We start from the raw sequence: 20,263 nt of genomic DNA, 5'->3' as shown, positions 1-20,263 counted from the left end.
AATGCCAATATTGAAATATCTCTGAGGAAAAATTAAATTACTTAGATTTATTTTCACTTTTTTAAGTAATTGTTTTCAGAAATCTTTCAAGAGGAGAAGTAGATGCATCAAATGATAGCTTGAAACCTGTATGTTTAAATCTGATGGAACCTTACTGTAATTAGTGAACTCAAACGCTGTCCCCCACACTTTCCCCAGTGCACATGTACCTCTCACTTCTGGGAAAATGAGTCCTAGGAGTGTTAATAAGACTCTTCTGTGGACAGAAAATCAATTTGAAGCAAAGTAAAACTGTAACTTAAGACTCTTGGCTTCTAATCTAGATTTCCTTCTGTAACTTTGTATTAATTATTCCATCTCTTTGTGCCTCTTGTCTTGCCAGTAGAAAGGGAATGAATACTGGTAGGGCCTTCCTCACTGGATTAAAGATGTTAATGCAAATTGAGTACTTAGATTCCTGCGTGGAACATTGCAGGCTATCAATACTAGTCCTATAGTTAGCACACTAGTTTGCCATTCGCGACCAAATTTTAGAAATAAAATAGAAATTCTTTCAAAAAAAATTGTCACATGAAAAGGGAAGGTGGAGGGAAAGGCGTCACTTGTCTCTACAAAGGATTAAATGTTGTAGAATATTTTAAAAGGCTTCTTTATCTCATACTGCAATTTTCCCTAAGGAAGCAAAGCTGATGCCTTGATATCAACACAGAGTTCAGATGAAATACTGCAGTGGAATCTGTGTTAGTTTTATCATTTCAGACTATAGGTAGCTTTTTGTGAAAAATGCACGGTTTGGCTATGGCAGACCAGGCTGTGTGGGGCTTGAAACTCATAAATTTGAGGGCCTTCTTTAAGGAAAAAAAAAAAAAAAAAAAGAGTATTTTTTAGAATGCAAAAATAAATGACAACTAGTTATTAGTTTTAAAATGTTGATAAATATCAAAATATCCCCAAATCTAAAAGAGTGATATAATATTGGTATTATTATATAGCAGACGCATCTATGAAACTTTTTCCTTTCTTTTCTTCTCTTCCCTTTCCTTTTTTTTTGTCCTTTCCCTCTCTCTCCTTTGTTCCTTTCTTCTTTCTGCTACACACTGCCGATTGCCTCTTAAATAACAGCAACTAATTTTGTAATACCAGTTTCTGCACAGAAACTTAGAAGATGATTCAGTCTTTGTTTTTGCAGTTTGGGAAGGTTAAGGAAAGAGTATGAAATTAGGGGAAACAAACATTCTGTCATAATATGATGTCAGCACCACAAGTATGAGTGTAGAAAAGGACATATTAAGAGGTGACTCTAAACCTCTTGTAGCATATTCACTGAACCCAAACCAAATGTATACCTTCGAGTTCCCTCAACTCAATTTCCCTTAGTTGGATCCCAAAATACTTGTGGGAAATTTTACTAGAGCAAAGACCATGTGAAACAAAACAAAACAAAACAAAACAAAACAAAACAAAACAAACAAAAAACAAAGACCATGTGAGCACATGTCTAGGCCCTCTCCAGTGTCTTAGATGGGCCTGTTACAAGTGAGAGGCCCTGGAAATACAAACTTCTGAAACCTGGAGGGAAACAAAAAAACTTAACACAGTCTGAAAATCCTAAATATTATGAATCTAGTTTAGATGGATGAGGGTTTCCCAAGGCAAATGAGAGCAGAATGTAATAAAAATACCTTATGTGATTTAATATTTAAAAGTGATAAAGGCTTAGCCCAAGCCATGCCGAGGCTTTGGCCACATATACCACTAGAAAGTATAGAAGCCTGAAGAAAGGAAAATGGGATTTTGGAAACTAAGCTAGTTTTTCCCAGGAGTGCCAGATAACCTGACCCTGTACTGGTTTGAACAGGCATCCACAAGGATGGAGAAATGAAGATCATTCGTAAAGAGAATTAGCATCAAATGTAGCCTTTATCAGTGAGCATGGGCAGTGAATGTAGTTGGGATAGCAGACACCAGATACAGAGGAATGGGTTGACGAGAGCTCTCAGCAAGTCCTGGGGCTTAAAGTTCTACTCCTCTAGGTCACTCAACTCATTTGCCTTTTTTTACTTGCCTGACAAAACCCAAATCGAAAAAAATCATTTATTTATTTTTTTTTGGTACTCAAATTGGAAAGGAAGAAGTAAAATTATCACTGTTCACAGATGACAGGATCTTATATTCAGAAAACCCTAAAAGTCACACACACAAACACAAACCATTAAGAGTTAATAAGTGAAGCTAACAAAATTACAGGTATCAACTCAATGCACAAAAGCCAAATAAACAATCTGAAATGGAAATTAAGAGAGCAGTTCCACTTACAATTGCATCACAAAGAATAAAATGCTGAGGAATAATTTTAAAGAAATTATTATTATACACTGACAATAATAAAAAATGGCTGCATGAAATTAAGGAATATTTAAGTAAATGGAAGGACATTTTGTTTATGGATTATAAAACTTAGTAAGGTAACAGTATTACCTAAAGCAATCTGCAGATTCAATGCAATCCTCCTCAAAATCCCAACAATGATTTTATAGATATAGGACAAACACTTCTTAAATTCACATGAAATTTCAAGTTACTTCAAATAGCTAAAACAATCTTGAAAAAGAACAAAATTGGAGAACTCTCATTTCCTAATTTCAAAAACTATAAACTACAGTAATCAAATAAGTATGGTACTGGCTTACAAACAGACTTACAGAATTATAAACAAATGGAATAGAATAGACAACCCAGACATAAATATTTGCATATCAGGCCTGCATTATTTTATTATACTTCACTTTATTGCAGTTCACAGATAATGTGTTTTGTTTTTTGTTTTGTTATTGTTGTTGTTGCTGTTGCTTTATAAATCAAGGGTTTATGAGAACCCTGAATCAAGCAAATCTATTGCCACCATTTTTCCAGTAACATTTGTTAACTTGGCATTTCATGTCATATTGTAATTCTAACAATATTCCAAAAATTTTTTAAACATTATATTTGTTATGGTGATCTGTCATCAAGGATATTTGATGTTACTGGTGTAATTGTAACACCAGTTACAATTTGTTTTGGGGTGCCACAAACCATGCCCAGATAAGATGACAATTTTAACTGATAACTGCGTATGTTCTGACTGCTACACAGACTGGCCATTCCTCTGAGTCTTCCTCTTAGGCATTCCTATTCCCTGAGATGCAACAATACTTAAATTAGGCCAATTGATAACTGTACAATAGCCTCTTAGTGTTCAAGTGAAAAGGAGATTTGCACACTCTCACTCTCACTTTATTTAAAAAATGATTAAGCTGGGCAGCCCCGGTGGCCCAGTGGTTTAGCACTGCCTTCAGCCCCGGAGTGTGATCCTGGAGACCTGGGATCGAGTCCCGAGTCAGGCTCCCTGATGGAGCTTGCTTCTTTCTCTGCCTGTGTCTCTGCCTCTCTCTCGCTTTGTGTCTGTCATGAATAAATAAATAAAATCTTCAAAAAAATGATTAAGTTTACAGAGAAAGGCATGTCAAAAAGCCAGGATAAGCCAGAGGCTAGGCCTTTTCTGCCAGGTAGTTAGCAAAGTTGTGATTGCAAAGGAAAATATTTTGAATGAATTACAAGTGCTATTCCAGTGAACACACAAATGATACAAAGTGAAACAGCCTTATTGCTGATATGGAGAAAGTTTGAGTGGTCTGAATAGATCATAGTATGACAACATTTTCTTATGCCAAAGCTTAATCTAGAGCAAGACCCTAACTCTTTTCAATTCTGTGAAGGCTAAGAGAGGTGAGGAAGCTGCAGAAAAAAATTTTGAAGTTAGCAGATGTGGTTCATGAGGTTTAAGGAAAGAAGTCATCTCTGTAAAATCAAAGTGCAAGGTAGGCAGCAGATGCTAATGTAGAAGCTGTAGCAAATTATCCTGAAGATTAAACTAAGATCATTCACGAAGGTGGTTATACTTAACAATAAATTTTCAATGTAGACAAAACAACCCAATATTGGAAGTAGATATTATCAAGGACTTTCATGGCTAGAGAGAAGTCAATGCCTGACTTCAAAGTTTCAAAGACAGGCTGACTCTCTTGTCAAGAACCAATGCAGCTAGTGACTGAGTTGAAGATACACCCATTTATTATTCCAAAAATTCTAGGGCCCTTGAGAATTATGCTAAATCTATTCTGCCCGCATTCAGTGAATGGAACAACAAAGCCTGGATGACAGCATATCTGCTTACAACATGATTTACCAAATATTTTAAGACAATTGTTGAGAACTACTACTAAGCTAAAAAGATTCTTTTCAAAATATTACTGCTCATTGGCAATGCACCTGGTCACACAGAACTGTGATCAAGACATACAGTGAGGGGATCCCTGGGTGGCTCAGTGATTTAGCTCCTGCCTTTGGCCCCGGGAATGATCCTGGAGTCCCAGGATGGAGTCCGAGTCGGGCTCCCGGCATGGAGCCTGCTTCTCCCTCTGCCTGTGTCTCTGCCAATCTCTCTCTCTATGTTTATCATGAACAAATAAATAAATAAATCTTAAAAAAAAAGATATAATGAGATTAATGTTGTTTTCATCCCTGCTAACACAACCAACCATTCTGTGACCCATGGATCAAGGAGTAACTTCAACGTTCAAGCCTTATTAAGAAATATGTTTCACAAGACTATAGCTACTATAAATAGTGATTTCTCTGATCGATCTGGGCAAAGTAATTTGAAAATCTTCTGGAAAGGATTCACCATTTGTAATGCAATTAAGAACATTTGTGATTCATGGGAAGAGGTAAAATATCAACATTAACAGTTTGGAAGAAGTTGATTCCAGCCCTCATGGATAACTTTTGGGGTTCAAGACTTCAGTGAAGGCAGTTACTACAGATATGATAGAAATAGTGAGAGAACTAGAGTTAGAAGTGGAGCATGAAGATGCTGCAATCTTATGATAAAACTTGAACAGAGGAGTCGCTTATTTTTCTTTCACTAACTTTAAAAAAAGTTAACTCCAATATAGTTAATATAAAGAATTATATTAGTTTCTTGGATTATATTAGTTTCAGTTGTACAATATAGTGATTTAACAATTCCATACATTGTTCAGTGTTCATCATGATAAGTGTACTCTTAATCCCCTTCATCTATTTACCCGTCCTCCCATCCACCTCCCCTATGGTAATTAATCAGTTTATTCTCTATAATTAAGAGACTATTTGGGGGTTTATCCATTTTTTTCTTTGTTCCGTTGTTTTGTTTCTTAAATTCCATATATGAGTGATTTTTTTTTCTCTGACATTTCACTTATATTATACTCTCTAGATCCATCCATGTTGTTGCAAATTGCAAGATTTTATTATTTTTTTATGGTCATTAATATTCTGTAATACATATATGTCTACAATAGACACTTGGGTTCTTTTTATAATTTGGCTATTGTAAATAATGCTACAATAAATATAAGGGAGCATATATTTTTTCAAATTAGTGTTTTTATACTCTTTGGGCAAATAATAGGGGAATTACTAGATCATATGATAGTTCCATTTTTAAATTTTTGAGGAAGCTCCATACTATTTTCCATGGTGGTTGCACCAGTTCACATATCCACTAACTGTGCACAAGAGTTCCTTTATCAAAGGAGTTGTTTCTTTTGGATGACTAAAGAAAGTGGTTTCTTGAGATGGAATCTACTCCTGGTTAAGATTCTGTGAAAATTACTGAAATGAAAACAAAAGATTTAGGATATCATGTAAACTTAGTTGAAAAAGCAGTGACAGGATTTGAGAATATTTGACTCAATTAAAAAAAATATCCTACAGTGGGTAGATGCTGTAAAACAGCATCACATTCTATAGAGAAATTGTTTACGAAAGGTAGAGTCAATTTATGAAGCAAACATCATTGTTGTCTTATTTTAAGAAATTGACATGGTCATCTCAACCCTCAGCAACCACCGCCCTGGTCTGTCATCAGCCATCAACATCAAGCAAGACCTTCCATCAGCAAAAACATCAGTCACTGAAAGCTCAGATGATGGTTAGCATGTTTTTAGCAATATTTTATAATTAAGGTATATACATTTTTTTTTAGAGATAATGCTGTTGTACACTTAATAGACTATAGTTTGCACTGGAAAAAAATTTCATTTGACTTACTTTGTTGTAGTTGCCTAGAATAGATTCTGTAATATCTCCAAGTTATGGTTATATGATTTTTGACAAAGGTGCCAAGACCTTTCAAAAGATAAAGAACAGTCTGTTGAACAGATAGTACTGGGAAAGCTGGATATACACATGAAAAGAATGAAGTTGGACCCTTCCCTTGCACCATGTACAGAAATTAATTCAAAATGGATCTAAGATCTTAATATACCAGCTAAAACTGCAGAATTCAAGAAACCATTGGGCAAAATCTTCATGTTACTAAATTTGGTAATGATTTCTTGCATATAACACCAAAAACACAGGAAAGTAAAGAAAAAAGTAGATCAGTTAGACTTTATTAAAATGAAGACCTTTTGTGTAACAGAGGGCACTACCAAGGGAATAAAAAGGCAAAACTCAAAAAAAAAAAAAAAAGGCAAAACTCAGAATGGGAGAAAATATTTGCAAATCATATATCTGATCAGAGATTAATATCCAGAAATATTTTAAAATCCTAAAACTCAACAACCAAAGAAACAATTGAATTTAAAAATGAGCAAAAGTTTCAAATAGCCTTTTCTCCAAAGAAGATATACAAATGGCCAATAAGGGAGTCCCATGTTGGGCTCCCTGCAGGGAGCCTGCTTCTCCCTCTGCCTGTGTCTCTGCCTCTCTCTCCCTCTGTGTCTTTCATGAATAAATAAATGAAATCTTAAAAAAAAAAAGAAAAACAAAAAACAAAAAACAAATGGCCAATAAGGCCATGAAAAAATACTTAACATCTGTGATCATTAGGGAAATACAATGAAAACCACAATGAGATACCACTTCACACACATTATGATGGATATTATTTTCTTTAAAAAAGAATATAATTTTTGGCAAATATGAAGGGAAAATGGAACTTTTGTGCATTGTGGGAATGTAAAAAGCTGCAGCCATTGTGGAAAATAGTATAGAATTTCCTAAAAAAGTTGAATATAAAATTATCATATGATTCAGCAATTCTCTTTTTAGATATACATGTTAAACATTTAAAAGTCAAGACTCAACCACAAATTTGTAAATCAATGTTCATAGCGGCATTGTTCATAACAATCAAATGGTGGAAATGACCCACTTTTCATCACCAGAAGAATAAGTAAGCAAATATGATATGTATGTATAGTGGAATATTATTCAGCCTTAAAAAGAAATGAAGTTTTGACACATTCTACAACATGGATGAACCTTGAAGATATTATATGTGGAAAAGCTAGACACAAAATATCAAACATCATATGCTTCCACTTCTGTAAGGTATCTAGAATAGTCCAATTTGTAGAGAGAGAAAGCAGAATACTGCATTTCAGGAACAGTTTATAAATATAGTAATAACTATGACTGACATGATTGGTGTACTAAGAAGCAATGGTGAATGAGACATAGTCCCACCCACATATGAAAGAGGCTCATGTGAAGCAGAAATGTGTATAAACAATCATGCAATACCATAACAATCTTGTTATATGAAAAAAGAGCTTTTCAAACACAGAATACAATTCAGTTACCTGGTTCGAGAGAATAGGTCAAGATTCACAGTATATAGTAACATTTCAGCAGGTTTTTAGAGGTAGGAAACATTTCTTCAGATAGACCAGAGCAGGAAAAGGAACGAACAAGGACGTTAAGGAGGTTTCAGTTGTAAAATTAAAACCATAGTGGTGTAAAGATACATGGTATCACCAGAAAATGGAGCTTAAGACAATATGGCTGGAACATAGCCTAAAATGAGGTTGATGGAGGGGGGTTAATTTTTCCATCACAGTGAACTTGCAGGGAAGGTTTTTAGACTGTAAATCAGAGAAAAGGAATTTGGATTTTATTTTTGGTCAACTAGGATTCTATCAAAGGTTATCAGCAAAGGAAGGTCACTTCCGCATTTGAAAAAGAAATGTGTTTGTAGTACGGAGAATAGCTTGGAATAAACCTGGAATCAGGTAACTACTGAGAAGGTGATTAAAATAGTCCTGTTAAAATATAATAAGCTCTTGAAGTTAAAGAGACTCTTTGAAGCGTGAGCTGACTAGGTGATTCACAGGGTCAGGGGGGGGATTCTGACATGTACACATCTCTACCATAATCTGAAGAAAAATCCCTCAGAAAGTAACATATCTCATTCACCTTTAGTTATGCATGAAGAGGATTTGAGAATTGTCTTTTTCCCCTCCAGAAATATAGCTAAAATGCTAGGAGTGTGACATTGGGAAGAAGATTTCTTCTTCCTTAAAGAGGGTTAGCACATCTTCTGAATTTTGTCAGCTTTTAGATTTAAGCTAAATATTGGGAGACTCAAGTAGGATAAAGTTTTCTCATAGTGTGCACTGTTGAATCAGATAAATTGGATCAGAAGCAGAACTGAAAATGTCCTTACAAAATATAGCCTGTCTTATATTCATGACTCCATATTTCCACTGAGTGTTCCACACCAGTACTTTAAGAGTATGCCTTTCTGTGAAGGCATAATTTCAGCACAACCACATGTTTACACAGTTGTCCAATTGCAGGGACAATGAAACACCAGAGACCAGAGCCTTTGCACTGTGCACAAACGTACATTGTAAGTTAATAGGTTAATAAAACTCTAAAACTGAAGCCAAGGAATATTGTGCAGTAGTTATTTCTAAAAAGAGTGTGTGTTTCCTTAAAATTCAATGTGTTCCCCTTTCATAAAAAAGAAATAAAAGGAAAGAATATCAACATAATATTTTTAAGCAACCAATTTCTCCCCTCCTCTACCTCCAATAACTCGTTGCAAGTCACTTAAGTAAGGGGCAGTAACCCCCTCCAAAGGGTTACTGAGCAGAAAATGATTCTTTTTATTCTTATTGCCCCCCTAGTTTGGTGAAATCTGAATCTTGTGTCCAATATTCTGCTACACCATCAACTCCTATTTTCCAAACCTGAAAGCTAAAACAGTCTTCATTATTCTTGACTTTCCTACAGCATTTAACCCTTTGAAAAGATTTCCTTGCTCGTCTCTTTAATACCTTTGTTTTCTACCTCCTTCTTGATGATTCCTTCTCTCATCTTTATCCCTTCCAGTTTATTTTTTCCTTCTATATGTTGCGACTTCTCAAAGGTATGTTCTCTTATTATTATTATCTTCTTTTTCTTCCAAATCTTCTCAGAATGAGAATGCCAGGCCAGTAGAATCACTAATACCAGGGAACTTGTGAGAAATGCAAATTATGAGGCCCCAAAGCACATCAGCTGAATCAGAAACTCTAGAGTGTGAGTTCAGGGATATGTGTTTTAACAAGCCTGCCAAGTGATGTAGGCTGAAGTCTAAGAATCACTGCTATGTTATAATTGTCTGGCTTTTGGCTGATTGCCCTACTTGATTGTGGGCTGTTTTAGGAACTATGGTAGACTCTCGGGGTGCCTAGGTGGCTCAGTTGGTTGAACACCAACTCTTGGTTTCAGCTCAGGCCCTGATCTCAGGGTCCTAGGATGGAGCCTTACACTGGGCTTTTTGCTTAGCCTGGAATCTGTTTGAGATTCTCTCTCTCCTTCTGCCCCTCCTTCTGCTCATGCTGGCGTGCTTATACTCTCTCTCTCTCTCTGAAATAAATAGTTTTTTTTTTTTTCAAAAAAGAAGAAACTATGGTGAAATCATTTTGATTGTGATGTCAGTATCCAGTGTAGAGTCTCCTACATTATTGCTATGTAAAACTAATTTGTTTCAATACATGGACAAATAAATGGCTAAATAAATGACAACTTTTTTATGAGCTCCAATTCCATATCTCAGGTAACTGTGTGATTTATATGGAGAGCCGAGTCACTTCAAAGTCAACTTCTCTAATAGGAAAGTTGAGATCTAACACCTCTCATCAACACTGTCTTCCAAAACAATTGTATGTGTTTGTTTCTGTAACCCTGACTGACTTTTTAACTCTCTGTACTCTCCTCCATTAAGATTAAAATAATTTTTCCCCATTACTCATGGAAAAACCTTCGTAATCATCTTTCTTTGAAGAATAGCTTCATTTATGCTGACCATACAATTAAAATATATTCACCATAAAAAAATCTGAAAAATTCAGTTACACACACAAATAAATAAAAAGCACTGGAAATTCCACCCATCCAAGAAAACCAGTTAGTTGGTGTGTGTATTCATTTCACTTTTATTCCTAGCATGTTTGCATTTCACTGTTTGTCATTTCACTGGAGCATAATGCTTTCTAATCTACTGCTATTGTACTATATTGGTTGTGTTTTCATGTCCTTAGAAAGTATTTTCCACATATTTCTTAATGATAGCATGGTATTTTTGGCAGAAATTGACCTATCCTCATCCTTAATTAATTGGAATTTCCATCAAAACCTTTTCATTACCTCCACCCTTGCTGTCCAGGCTCTATCTTACTCCTGTAACCTACTGCAGTAGCCTCCTATGCCATATGAATTTTTCTATAGTTTAGTTCTGAGCAAATTGCTTCAAAGTCAAAATGACTCCCCACTGCCTTCCAAATAAGGCCATAGTCCTGAGGAGGACCATCAAGAACTCCTGTTGATTTCTTTTGCACACCCAAGCCTCTAGGTGAGACTGCTCACCATTCTCACAGCATTTCCTTTATTTTCTCTCCTTTTGAATTTTCCACTTCTCTGTCCCATCAGTCGTTTCTAATAGTGATTTTACCCAAATGGCTGCTTCAGTGTGAGGCCATGCTACAATCATCAACCTCCTACCCTCAACACTGCTCCATTCCTTATCCCCCTTCTCTGCCCTTTCCTCCTTGGTTCTTACAACTACCTTACAGACCATATGTTTTACTTATCTAACTTGGTAATTGCTTCTGGGCCTCAACTGTAATAAAAGCTCCATGAAAGCAATGATTTTTATTTCTCTCGTTTATTGCTGTAAATGAAATCTACACCAACAGTTCATACATAAGATGCACTCAATATATTTGAAATACTGAATGAATGAATGAATGAATGAATGAAAAAATTAATTAATAATGAATATTTACCCCCCCTGGCAAAATTCTGCAAGACCTCAAGGAAGTCAAAGCTCTATCATGGTGCTTTGCACATAGTACATGTTCACAATGGAGTTGTGCAATGTGAATCCAAATAATCAGTTAAAATGTTACACTTCCCTGAAACTTGTATTCAAAACTTCTGTTGGGGCATATGGGTGGCTCAGTTGGTTAAGCATCTGCCTTTGGCTCAAGTCATGATCCTGGGACCTGGGATTAAGTCCCGCTTTGGGCTCCTTACTCACTGGGGAGCCTGCTTCTCCCTCTGCTTGTGCTCTCTCTCACTCTCTCATAAATAAATAAATAAAATCTTAAAAAAAAAAAAAACTCTGCTTAAGGTGATCCTCCTGCTCTCTAGAGAGTAGTGGTCATTATTTGTGATTATGGCACGTATTGCATACTGAACTGAGTTATATATTGCCCTTCCCATTGAGTAATAAAGCAGCTCTTTAAAGGCAGATACCAATTATCTTTGAAGCTCTTGCAGTTTTTAGTGCATTGACATTCAATAAATAGTTCTAAAAATAATTAGATCATTGCCACAAATAAAATAATAATTTTAAAAGCAAAGAGTTATTTGTGAGGACATTTTACCATTTTCCCTGTTGTTAAAGATGTACATATTTTATTTTTAAAAGAATATAGTTCTTTTAAAATTTTAAAATCTTTTAAAATTCTTATCTTTTAAGAATAGTTATCTGGTAATTATTACCAAAGAAATCACCATGTGAACATTCTGTATCTTTGCAGATCATTAATGCTGCACTTGCTTTGGCTGCAAGACCCAAAAGTCAAGTGGTCAAAAAAACCATGGAAATGTACAAGCATACATGGGAGAATCATATCCATGTCCTCACTGAAGCTGTAGATGACATTACAAGCATTGATGACTTCCTTGCTGTATCTGGTATGTTTTTGATCTTTTAATTTATACATTTGCTCTTGTCAATTTTCTGAAACAGGATAATTCTGAATATAATTAATTTTATGCAGTATAATGAGACTCTTTTTAATGATCATCTTTCTTGAAGCAAAGTACTGCTATGTGTGATCTACTCTAGGATAATGAACCTCATGCCTTGTAATCCTTACAACTCAACAATTTACACTGTCTCTAAAAGAAACTCCTATTCATAGGCAAAAAATAATTGAAAATAGTAGCTGGAAATCTTAGGCATTCTCTGACTTTTTGAATAAACAATTCTCTCCTCCTTTTATATATTTGTATCTTTTGATTTCTTTTCTGACAGAATTTTTCTCCACTCAGAAAAAGAAATATATATATATATACATATTTATTTATATTTATATATTTTATATATAATATATATATGCTAGAAAGAAAAAGTCTTCATTGATTTGAGATATCATATATACTTCAACTTCCAGTATATGTATTTAAATAATGGTGATATAATCAAATAATAAGTCTAAACATCTAACTACAGCAGTTACAGATGGGCTTGAGATTCCATATCAAACCTAGGTGATTCTTTTATCACAGACTGGAATAGCATCCCATGGGATTACGAAATTAGTCTCATAAAGCCATAGTCTCAGAAGCAAAACTCAAGTTTTTGATTATATTTTATAACAGCAAAGAACTAAATACTTCTTCATCTTTTTTATTTTCTTAAAAATTAAGCCACTCGAGGGGGGAGGGGGGGAAATTAAGCCTCTCTTTAAAATAAATTACATTTTTGGGCACCTGGCTGGCTCAGTGAGAAAAGCCTGTGACTTTTGATCTCAGGGTTCTGAGTTTGAGCCCCTTGTTTAGGTGCAGAGATTATTCAAATAAAAAAAAATACATTTTTCCTTTATTTTGAAAGATGTTAGTTGTGATTAAATTTTTTATAAAATGCATATTCTCATGAATTTTTAATGTCATTTTATCTTTTAAAAGTTTTCTGATATACTTTGTCTAATCTGTGGATTTCATTACTTTCTTGCGTGTAGTATTCTCTTCTTGAACAATAGTTCTGGAAACCTGATGTATTTTCTCGATACATCAATGAAAAGAAAATGTGTGATAATTATTTTAAAATTGTTTTATTTTTGTAGAGCTGAAAACTTTGAAAATAATAGAAAATGTATGGATGAAAATATTAATATACCTTGATCCCACTATTCATAAATAACAACCATGGATATCTGATTTTTTTCCATCCAAGTGTGTGTGTATATATATATATATATTTAATACATATTATTTATGTGTTTAAGCATATTTATGGTTTTAAATAATTGTGTCATGAGGTATATAATAATATTTGGCTGAATTTTCCCACATCCTTATACACTTATCAAAAAAATCTGTTCTTCTTTCATTAGCAATTAGATAAATTACAATTTTAATCATTATTAACAATGCTATGTTAAGCATAGTTTTGTCTGTTTGCGGCCTTCTTAGTATAGATTTTGTGCCATGTGTATCCAAGCAAAATCTTATATTGGGGCAATCTTTCATTTATTTATTAAATGCTAGATTCTGTTTTTAATTAGTTCTTTTGGTTACAAAACGAAGAAACCTTCTCACACTACTCTATGTAAAGGCAGTTTATTATAGGTATACTAATGACACAGTAGGGAGAAGCTCCTGGACACACAAGAATGGGAACTGTAATTGGCCTGTCCTTGCATGATTGGAGCTGTGGGAAGCCTGAGATCTGAGCAGGTCTGTAGGTCCTTAGAGAAGTAGCTCATGCTTTTTCTTTTCAGTGCTCGATTAACCTGACCTACCAACATTCTGAGTCTGCTACTTTCTGTGAACTGCTTTAGCACTTCAGCGTGTTTTGCCTACACATAACAGAAAACTCATATGGAAGTTTTCTAAATAACAAAAATCTTTAATTACCCCAAGTAACTAGATGTTTAAGATAGTTGATTCTAGACTGACTAGCCCAAACATACAAAGGGCTTGGATAGGAATAGTCAAGATATGGGAGTAATAGAATTTTATAACTAACATTGTTTAGAGTTGTCAATACAGAATAATAATTAAAAAGTGGATTAATATTTAATGTGTTTCATTATTGTTTTAAAATTCTCTACAGATAATGTACTTCATTATTTTCTATACTCAGGGCGAATTGTTCCTACTTTCCTGCCCTTTGGATGCTCTAGTTGGTAGTGGTCTACGGTTATTAATGACCTATGTTGACATCTCTGGATTCTACTGACCTTCCTTCAAGGTTGTATCTCAGAGCACTACATCTCAAAGCATTGTATAATGCTACCTAAAGCAGGAAGGCAAGGTAGCTTGTTGACTTTATCAGGAGGAAATCTTTACTGGGTGGCTTCCATCAGACTTTTTTTTATGTGTCTTAGGTCAAAACTTGTTCCTGTACCTACCCCTGCACCAACTGCTGGCAAAAGGAATTGGGATTTCCATGATGGGCTTAGAAAGGTGGTAAATGGTTAATAACTGACTAGGGGCCAGAGGAAATGGTATTCCTAATTTGTAGCACTTCCCGATTTCTGTGCCATAAATACTGCCATATTGGCAGGTTTTAAGCTACCAATTGATGTCACTGAAGAGATGCATAAAAACAACTCTTGAGAGTTGATATAACAGATTCTAGCAGATTACTGGGCTTAGACTGGTCATAATTCAACCTTTCTGAGTAATTACTTACTCTGCCAGCAAAATCAGAAGTCTCATGAGCAGAGAAAGAAGGGAAAATGGCTATTGACTAGAGACAAAATTTGTCTACCTTAGGCACTCAGTGGCATTTGCTCCTTTCTTAGATTTCTTTGTTTTCACAAACTTTTTTTTAAAAGATTTTATTTATTTATTCATGAGAGACACTCTCCTGAAGTAATCCATTATTGCTCAATTGCTACTTAGGTTTTGAATAACTGCCTATACTTTCATGACTAAAGAATAGTTTGGGCATGTGAACTGGAATTTATCATGTATCATCCCATGTACTCACAGGCAAGTTCTTTTAAGATGCTCTCATTTGAATGAACAATAGATATCCTGCAGGACTATTGTTTGAACATTATGAAGTCGATTTTTAGAAAAGCCATAATTAGGAGTCCTCTTTTGACTTTGTCAAAATCAGATTTGAGAATTTTTATCAGAACTTTAAGGTAGAGCTGAAGTAAACATCAATAATCTTACTGATGAAATAAATAGCATTAAGGGCTTGCATCTTAGACTTGTATATGAAGGTAATTAATATTTCCTAAATTCTGAAGATGCCCTAGATATATACTTACAAAGACTCTGAATGATAAAATAGACCTTTAATAAAGAATTTTCTAAAATTTCCTCACTGAACATGTGTTCACACACATGTTACCATATGATTTGTAATAGACGCAACTTTCAGAAACTTTCAGCAAAAACAGAATCAAAGTTATTACCAGCATTTCATTTGTATTTAGTTATTTCTGGGCAGTGTCTCAACTGTATGCACATTCATTTAATAGGTGTAATTTGGATAAATAAAAATCCTTAATATTGTGGATCCTGTGGGAAATTTTATAGATTAGATGAGGGATTAGAAGAAAAGTTTCTCCTTGACATACAATACTCCCCCACATACTTGTAATTCTAAGATATGCTCCTGAGCATTCTGAAAAAACCAAAGTCTCTAGCGAGAGATGAGGGTGTCTTAGGCAGGAAAAGCAAGATGCTTCTTACCTACATTTTCTCCAGAAGTAGGAGAAATGAAAAAAAGTATGCCTCCTTCTAAATACAAGATCTGAAATCATGAAGTCATGTATCTGAGCTTGCAAGTTTGTGTTGGCATAGTTTTAGGGACTTTAATAGCATCCTGGAGAATCTTAACAGAACAGTAAAAACCTGTGCTTACAGAGTGGCTCCAGAGCTTGTGCTGTGAACAATTTATGTATATTTGAGAAATACAGCTAAGAATTACATTCTCACAAAGCATATATAATTCCTACTAAGATTTCACCACTAAAGGAAATCCTATAGATGAGGCATCAAGATAGTGGACTATATCCCATATCCCTAAAATCCATGGGAAATAAAAGAAGAGTCTGGAGGGGGTTAAGTATGCTTAGGATTGATGATTTTGTCATTTCCTACCAAATTTATGATCTTAGAGAAATAACTTCTACTCACTAAATGCCCTTCTCTAAAATGTTCATAATTATATCATTTTGCTATGGTCTGAAAGTTTGTGTTCTCCCAAATTCCTATGTTGAAACCCTAGTGTCCTACGTGAAAGTATTAGAAGGCAGAGCCTTCGAGTAGTACTTGGGTCAAGAGGATAAAGCCCTTGTGAAAGGGATTAATGTTCTTATAAAGGAGACCCCACAGAAATCCCTAGCCTCTTCCAGTATGTGAGAATATCGAGAATATAGAGAAGGCATTGGAGTGAACTGGAAGAGGGCTCTCACCAGAATGTAGTCTTGCTGGTGCCTCGATCTTGGACCTCCCACTCTCTACAACAGTGAGAAATAAATATCTGTTGTTTATAAACTACCCAGTCTGTATTATTTTGTTAGAGGATGCTGCACTGACTAATATTTATTTATATAAATAAATTTTATTTAATATTTATTTAATAAATGTGTACTGAGCACCTAGTAGGTGATGAGACTTCTAAATCCTGGAGATAGAACAAGGTAACAAACAAAACAACATATGTCTTATCACTCACATTTTCACATCATTGGAAGAATTAAGAAAATGATATATTTTAAATGCTTTGAAAAGTTATTAGGTCATAGTAAGTGGCCCATTAAGAGAGAGACATTATTACTAGCATCACTGGCAGGCCATTGCTAAAATTTGAAGCAGGTATATAGATTAAAGGTATATAGACAAAAGATAAAACAGGTTTATAAAGATAAACCTCTTTAAAGTCATTTAAAAGTCTTTAAAGGAGCTACCTTGTTAAATCCTCCCAATAGTTAGTACATAGTTTATCAAAATAACTTAAGAATTATCTTGCATGACATGTTATATAGCTATCACATGTCAAGACATTAAAAATGGCAAATATCGATGAGATATAGTAAAATGAGGACTCTGTCATACTGCTTCTGGGAAGATAAATTATTATAATCTGTTTGAAGAACAAGTAGCACTATGTGGTACCTGGACTATTTTGCCACAAATATCTTTTGGTATATACATTGGAGAAAGTTGTACACTTATTCATAAAGAAAATTTGTACAAGTATGATCATTATGGGTCTTTTTAAATAGTGAAAGTTTGGGATCCCTGGGTGGCGCAGCGGTTTGGCGCCTGCCTTTGGCCCAGGGCACCATCCTGGAGACCCGGGATCGAATCCCACATCAGGCTTCCGGTGCATGGAGCCTGCTTCTCCCTCTGCCTGTGTCTCTGCGCCTCTCTCTCTCTCTGTGACTATCATAAATAAATAAAAATTAAAAAATAAATAAATAGTGAAAGTTTGAAATAATTTAAACATCTATCCGTAGGAGAATGAATAAATAGCAGCAAACATAGTAGTTAAAATAAACTTGTTTCATATGTCAATGGAACAGATTTTTTTAAGCCATATTGAGTAAATTATCAAGTTTTAGAGCAATGTGAACAATAGAGTGCCATAAATACCACACATAACAAATACATGAGAGTGGTTAACTCTGGAGAAGGAGTTGGATGAGACTGAGAAAGAGTACATGTGGGACTTAGGTTGTAATGTTTTATTCTTTAAAAGTAATATCAGAACAAAATCTCATAAAAAATAACATCCATTATTATGGAAATACATAGATTATTTTTTGTATTTTATTATGTGTTCTACATTTCTTAAAACTTTATGATAAAGAAGTTACAGGAGAAATAAATGTCAAGGTGCAAAGACAAGCGACATGTTTGATTGTGTGCCTGGGGTAACAGTGATTTCCCCAGGCAACTCATATCCAACACCTCTAACTCACCAAATAATGGAGATCATCCAGTGTTCTTGAACTTTATTGTGAATCTCAGTAATACAGTTTAAGAAAATGCTTTGTGAAGGTTAACCTAAACCTTTATCACTCAGGGTCAGATTCTGATGGGATATTTTGTGAGAAATTATACCATTTTTTTCACCTTGTTTTGTGGGTGAGGGTATCAAAATAATGGCCAGATTTTTAAAAACTGTGAAATATTTCAAGCATCCATAAAAGTCTAGAGTGTATAGAATAATAAACAATGTAATCTTACCATGAAGCTTTACGAAACTTTAACTTTTGTCGTACTTGTTATTACATGTAAAATTGAAGACCCGTGTATAACCTTTCCTAGAATTTTATAAATTTCCCTTTACTAAGGATTTTGATGAAAGCTCTTGCCTCTTGATAAGCAGATCTGCATGAGAGACATTTTCCTTCTTTTGGATTGGATCTAAGGCATCAAAATAACCAGAACCGGTTTTAAGGAATAGAAACTTCTTACTTTGGGCATATGAAAACTCAAAACTAAAGCTCAAAGCTATCCCATAGCATCTTGACAGCATGATTTAAGTGACATTCTGTGCTACCATCTTTATGGCAATTGTGATAGTAAGTAATGGAGGATGAATGTCTTTGAAGCAAGCACCCAACATGCACTTTGGTATTGACAAGTTAATCATTTATTGTGTTTAACAACAAAAATTTATTGACAATTTCTATTTACCTTAGAGATAACAATGATGAGTAAGACATATTGGACTTATTTATAAGGGATCTATAGGCTAGTGGAAGAAACAAGCCCTCAATTATAATGTGGTAAAATAGTTTCTGTTGGGAAAGACACCAAGGCTGTCTTTCTCTCAGCAAAGGAATTGTGTGACAGTTGGTCTTCGAAACCTAATCATCTAAATTTTTTAATTTATTTTGTGATTACTGTTTCATATGTTAGCATTTAATAGCTTGTTATAAGGACCTATGGAGTTTAATTAGAAGAATATTCAAAGCAAAATCCATGTTTACTATATTATTTTAATCATCTCTGTAATAATTATAGATTATAGCAATCAATTTTCAATCTGTTTTCCATAACAATTTTTAAAAGGTATAATTAACAAGAATCTACAAATGACTTAATCATTTAAACATCCACTTATAATTTTATATGTGCTTATTTTCTTCCTACACCATAGATTTTCTTGGAGGGAATCAGCTGGTTTGAAATTTCAGGTTTTCATAACACAAGTACTTGTTGAATGATAATTTTAGAATATGACTATTAAAAAATCTAAGCCAGAAAAAAGATATACTTGAAACTGCCAAAAACCTAACACTTAATTTTAATATATTGATTTTAAAATATCCAGTGCCATCCAGACCAGCTGCCTTTTCAATGTAGTCTATTTTAGGACATTTCAGATGTGGGTTTTTGTTTGTTTATAAAGTTCAAATAGTATATGTGAGAAATGGTCATGAGAGGAATGAAAAATTGGTGTTTTGTGTATCTCAATAATTCAATATATTATAGCAACATTTAAATTTCCATGGCGTCATTTAATATCTTCTTGCAAGTTTGCATCCACCATTTTGATGGTGATTTATGTACTTTGTTTCCTACATTTAAATCCTCTTCACCTAACTACATGGGAAATTTTATAAAAACAGAGATATTCACTCTTGACATTTTCTTTGTGAACTGAGTTATAAAATGTAGTTATTTAAAACTATATACATTGTTTATGATCAGTACATTTTAAGGTAACATCATATTCAAAGTATAAAAACCAGATAGAGAACAGTGGAGACTTATTCTATATTATAGATCAGTTCTATATAGGTCTGTTCTATCATTAACAACAACAACAAAAAAGTGTGGTGCTTGCATTAAAAGTACTTTATTAAAGCATGATATAGTTACACTGTCACAATTAAAAAATTTATAATTTTTTTCTGCATCAATATTTATATAGTTCTAATAGCTGTTCCATAGTGTGTGTGTGTTTACTTTGGTGCATGACTTTTGTAATCTTTTTTTTTTTATTTATTTTTTTTATTTTAGAAATGCTACCCTTAATATGTGTGGAAACATTTATCCCAAGAATTCTAAGAGTTTTATAGATATATTCTCATTTATTTTTCCAACTAGAAAGAATTTGGGTGCTATAATGATGTTTAATATATAGAAGCCTGTCACAAAGAATTCCTGAATTGTTCAAGTTCTCTAGGAC

The 20,263-nt window shown here is 34.1% G+C and overlaps 1 protein-coding gene across 7 annotated transcripts in view; it reads left to right on the top strand.

The window, feature by feature from the left end:
• CTNNA3 (catenin alpha 3) overlaps nt 1–20,263 on the top strand; it is a 1,666,571-nt gene that overhangs the window by 1,099,452 nt on the left and 546,856 nt on the right. For 5 of the 7 annotated variants that reach the window (XM_038534069.1, XM_038534067.1, XM_038534068.1 and 2 more), the window contains one exon: nt 11,904–12,060. In XM_038534069.1, the coding sequence (XP_038389997.1) occupies nt 11,904–12,060 (157 nt within the window). Of the gene's footprint in view, nt 1–11,903; nt 12,081–14,236; nt 17,271–20,263 lie in introns of those variants that run through there. The other 2 variants (XM_038534072.1, XM_038534073.1) reach the window with 2 other exon arrangements.

The sequence above is a fragment of the Canis lupus genome, chromosome 4 (genome assembly GCF_011100685.1).
Source record: "Canis lupus familiaris isolate Mischka breed German Shepherd chromosome 4, alternate assembly UU_Cfam_GSD_1.0, whole genome shotgun sequence".
NCBI lineage: Eukaryota > Metazoa > Chordata > Mammalia > Carnivora > Canidae > Canis > Canis lupus.
This window is presented reverse-complemented; position numbering and strand designations above follow the sequence as displayed.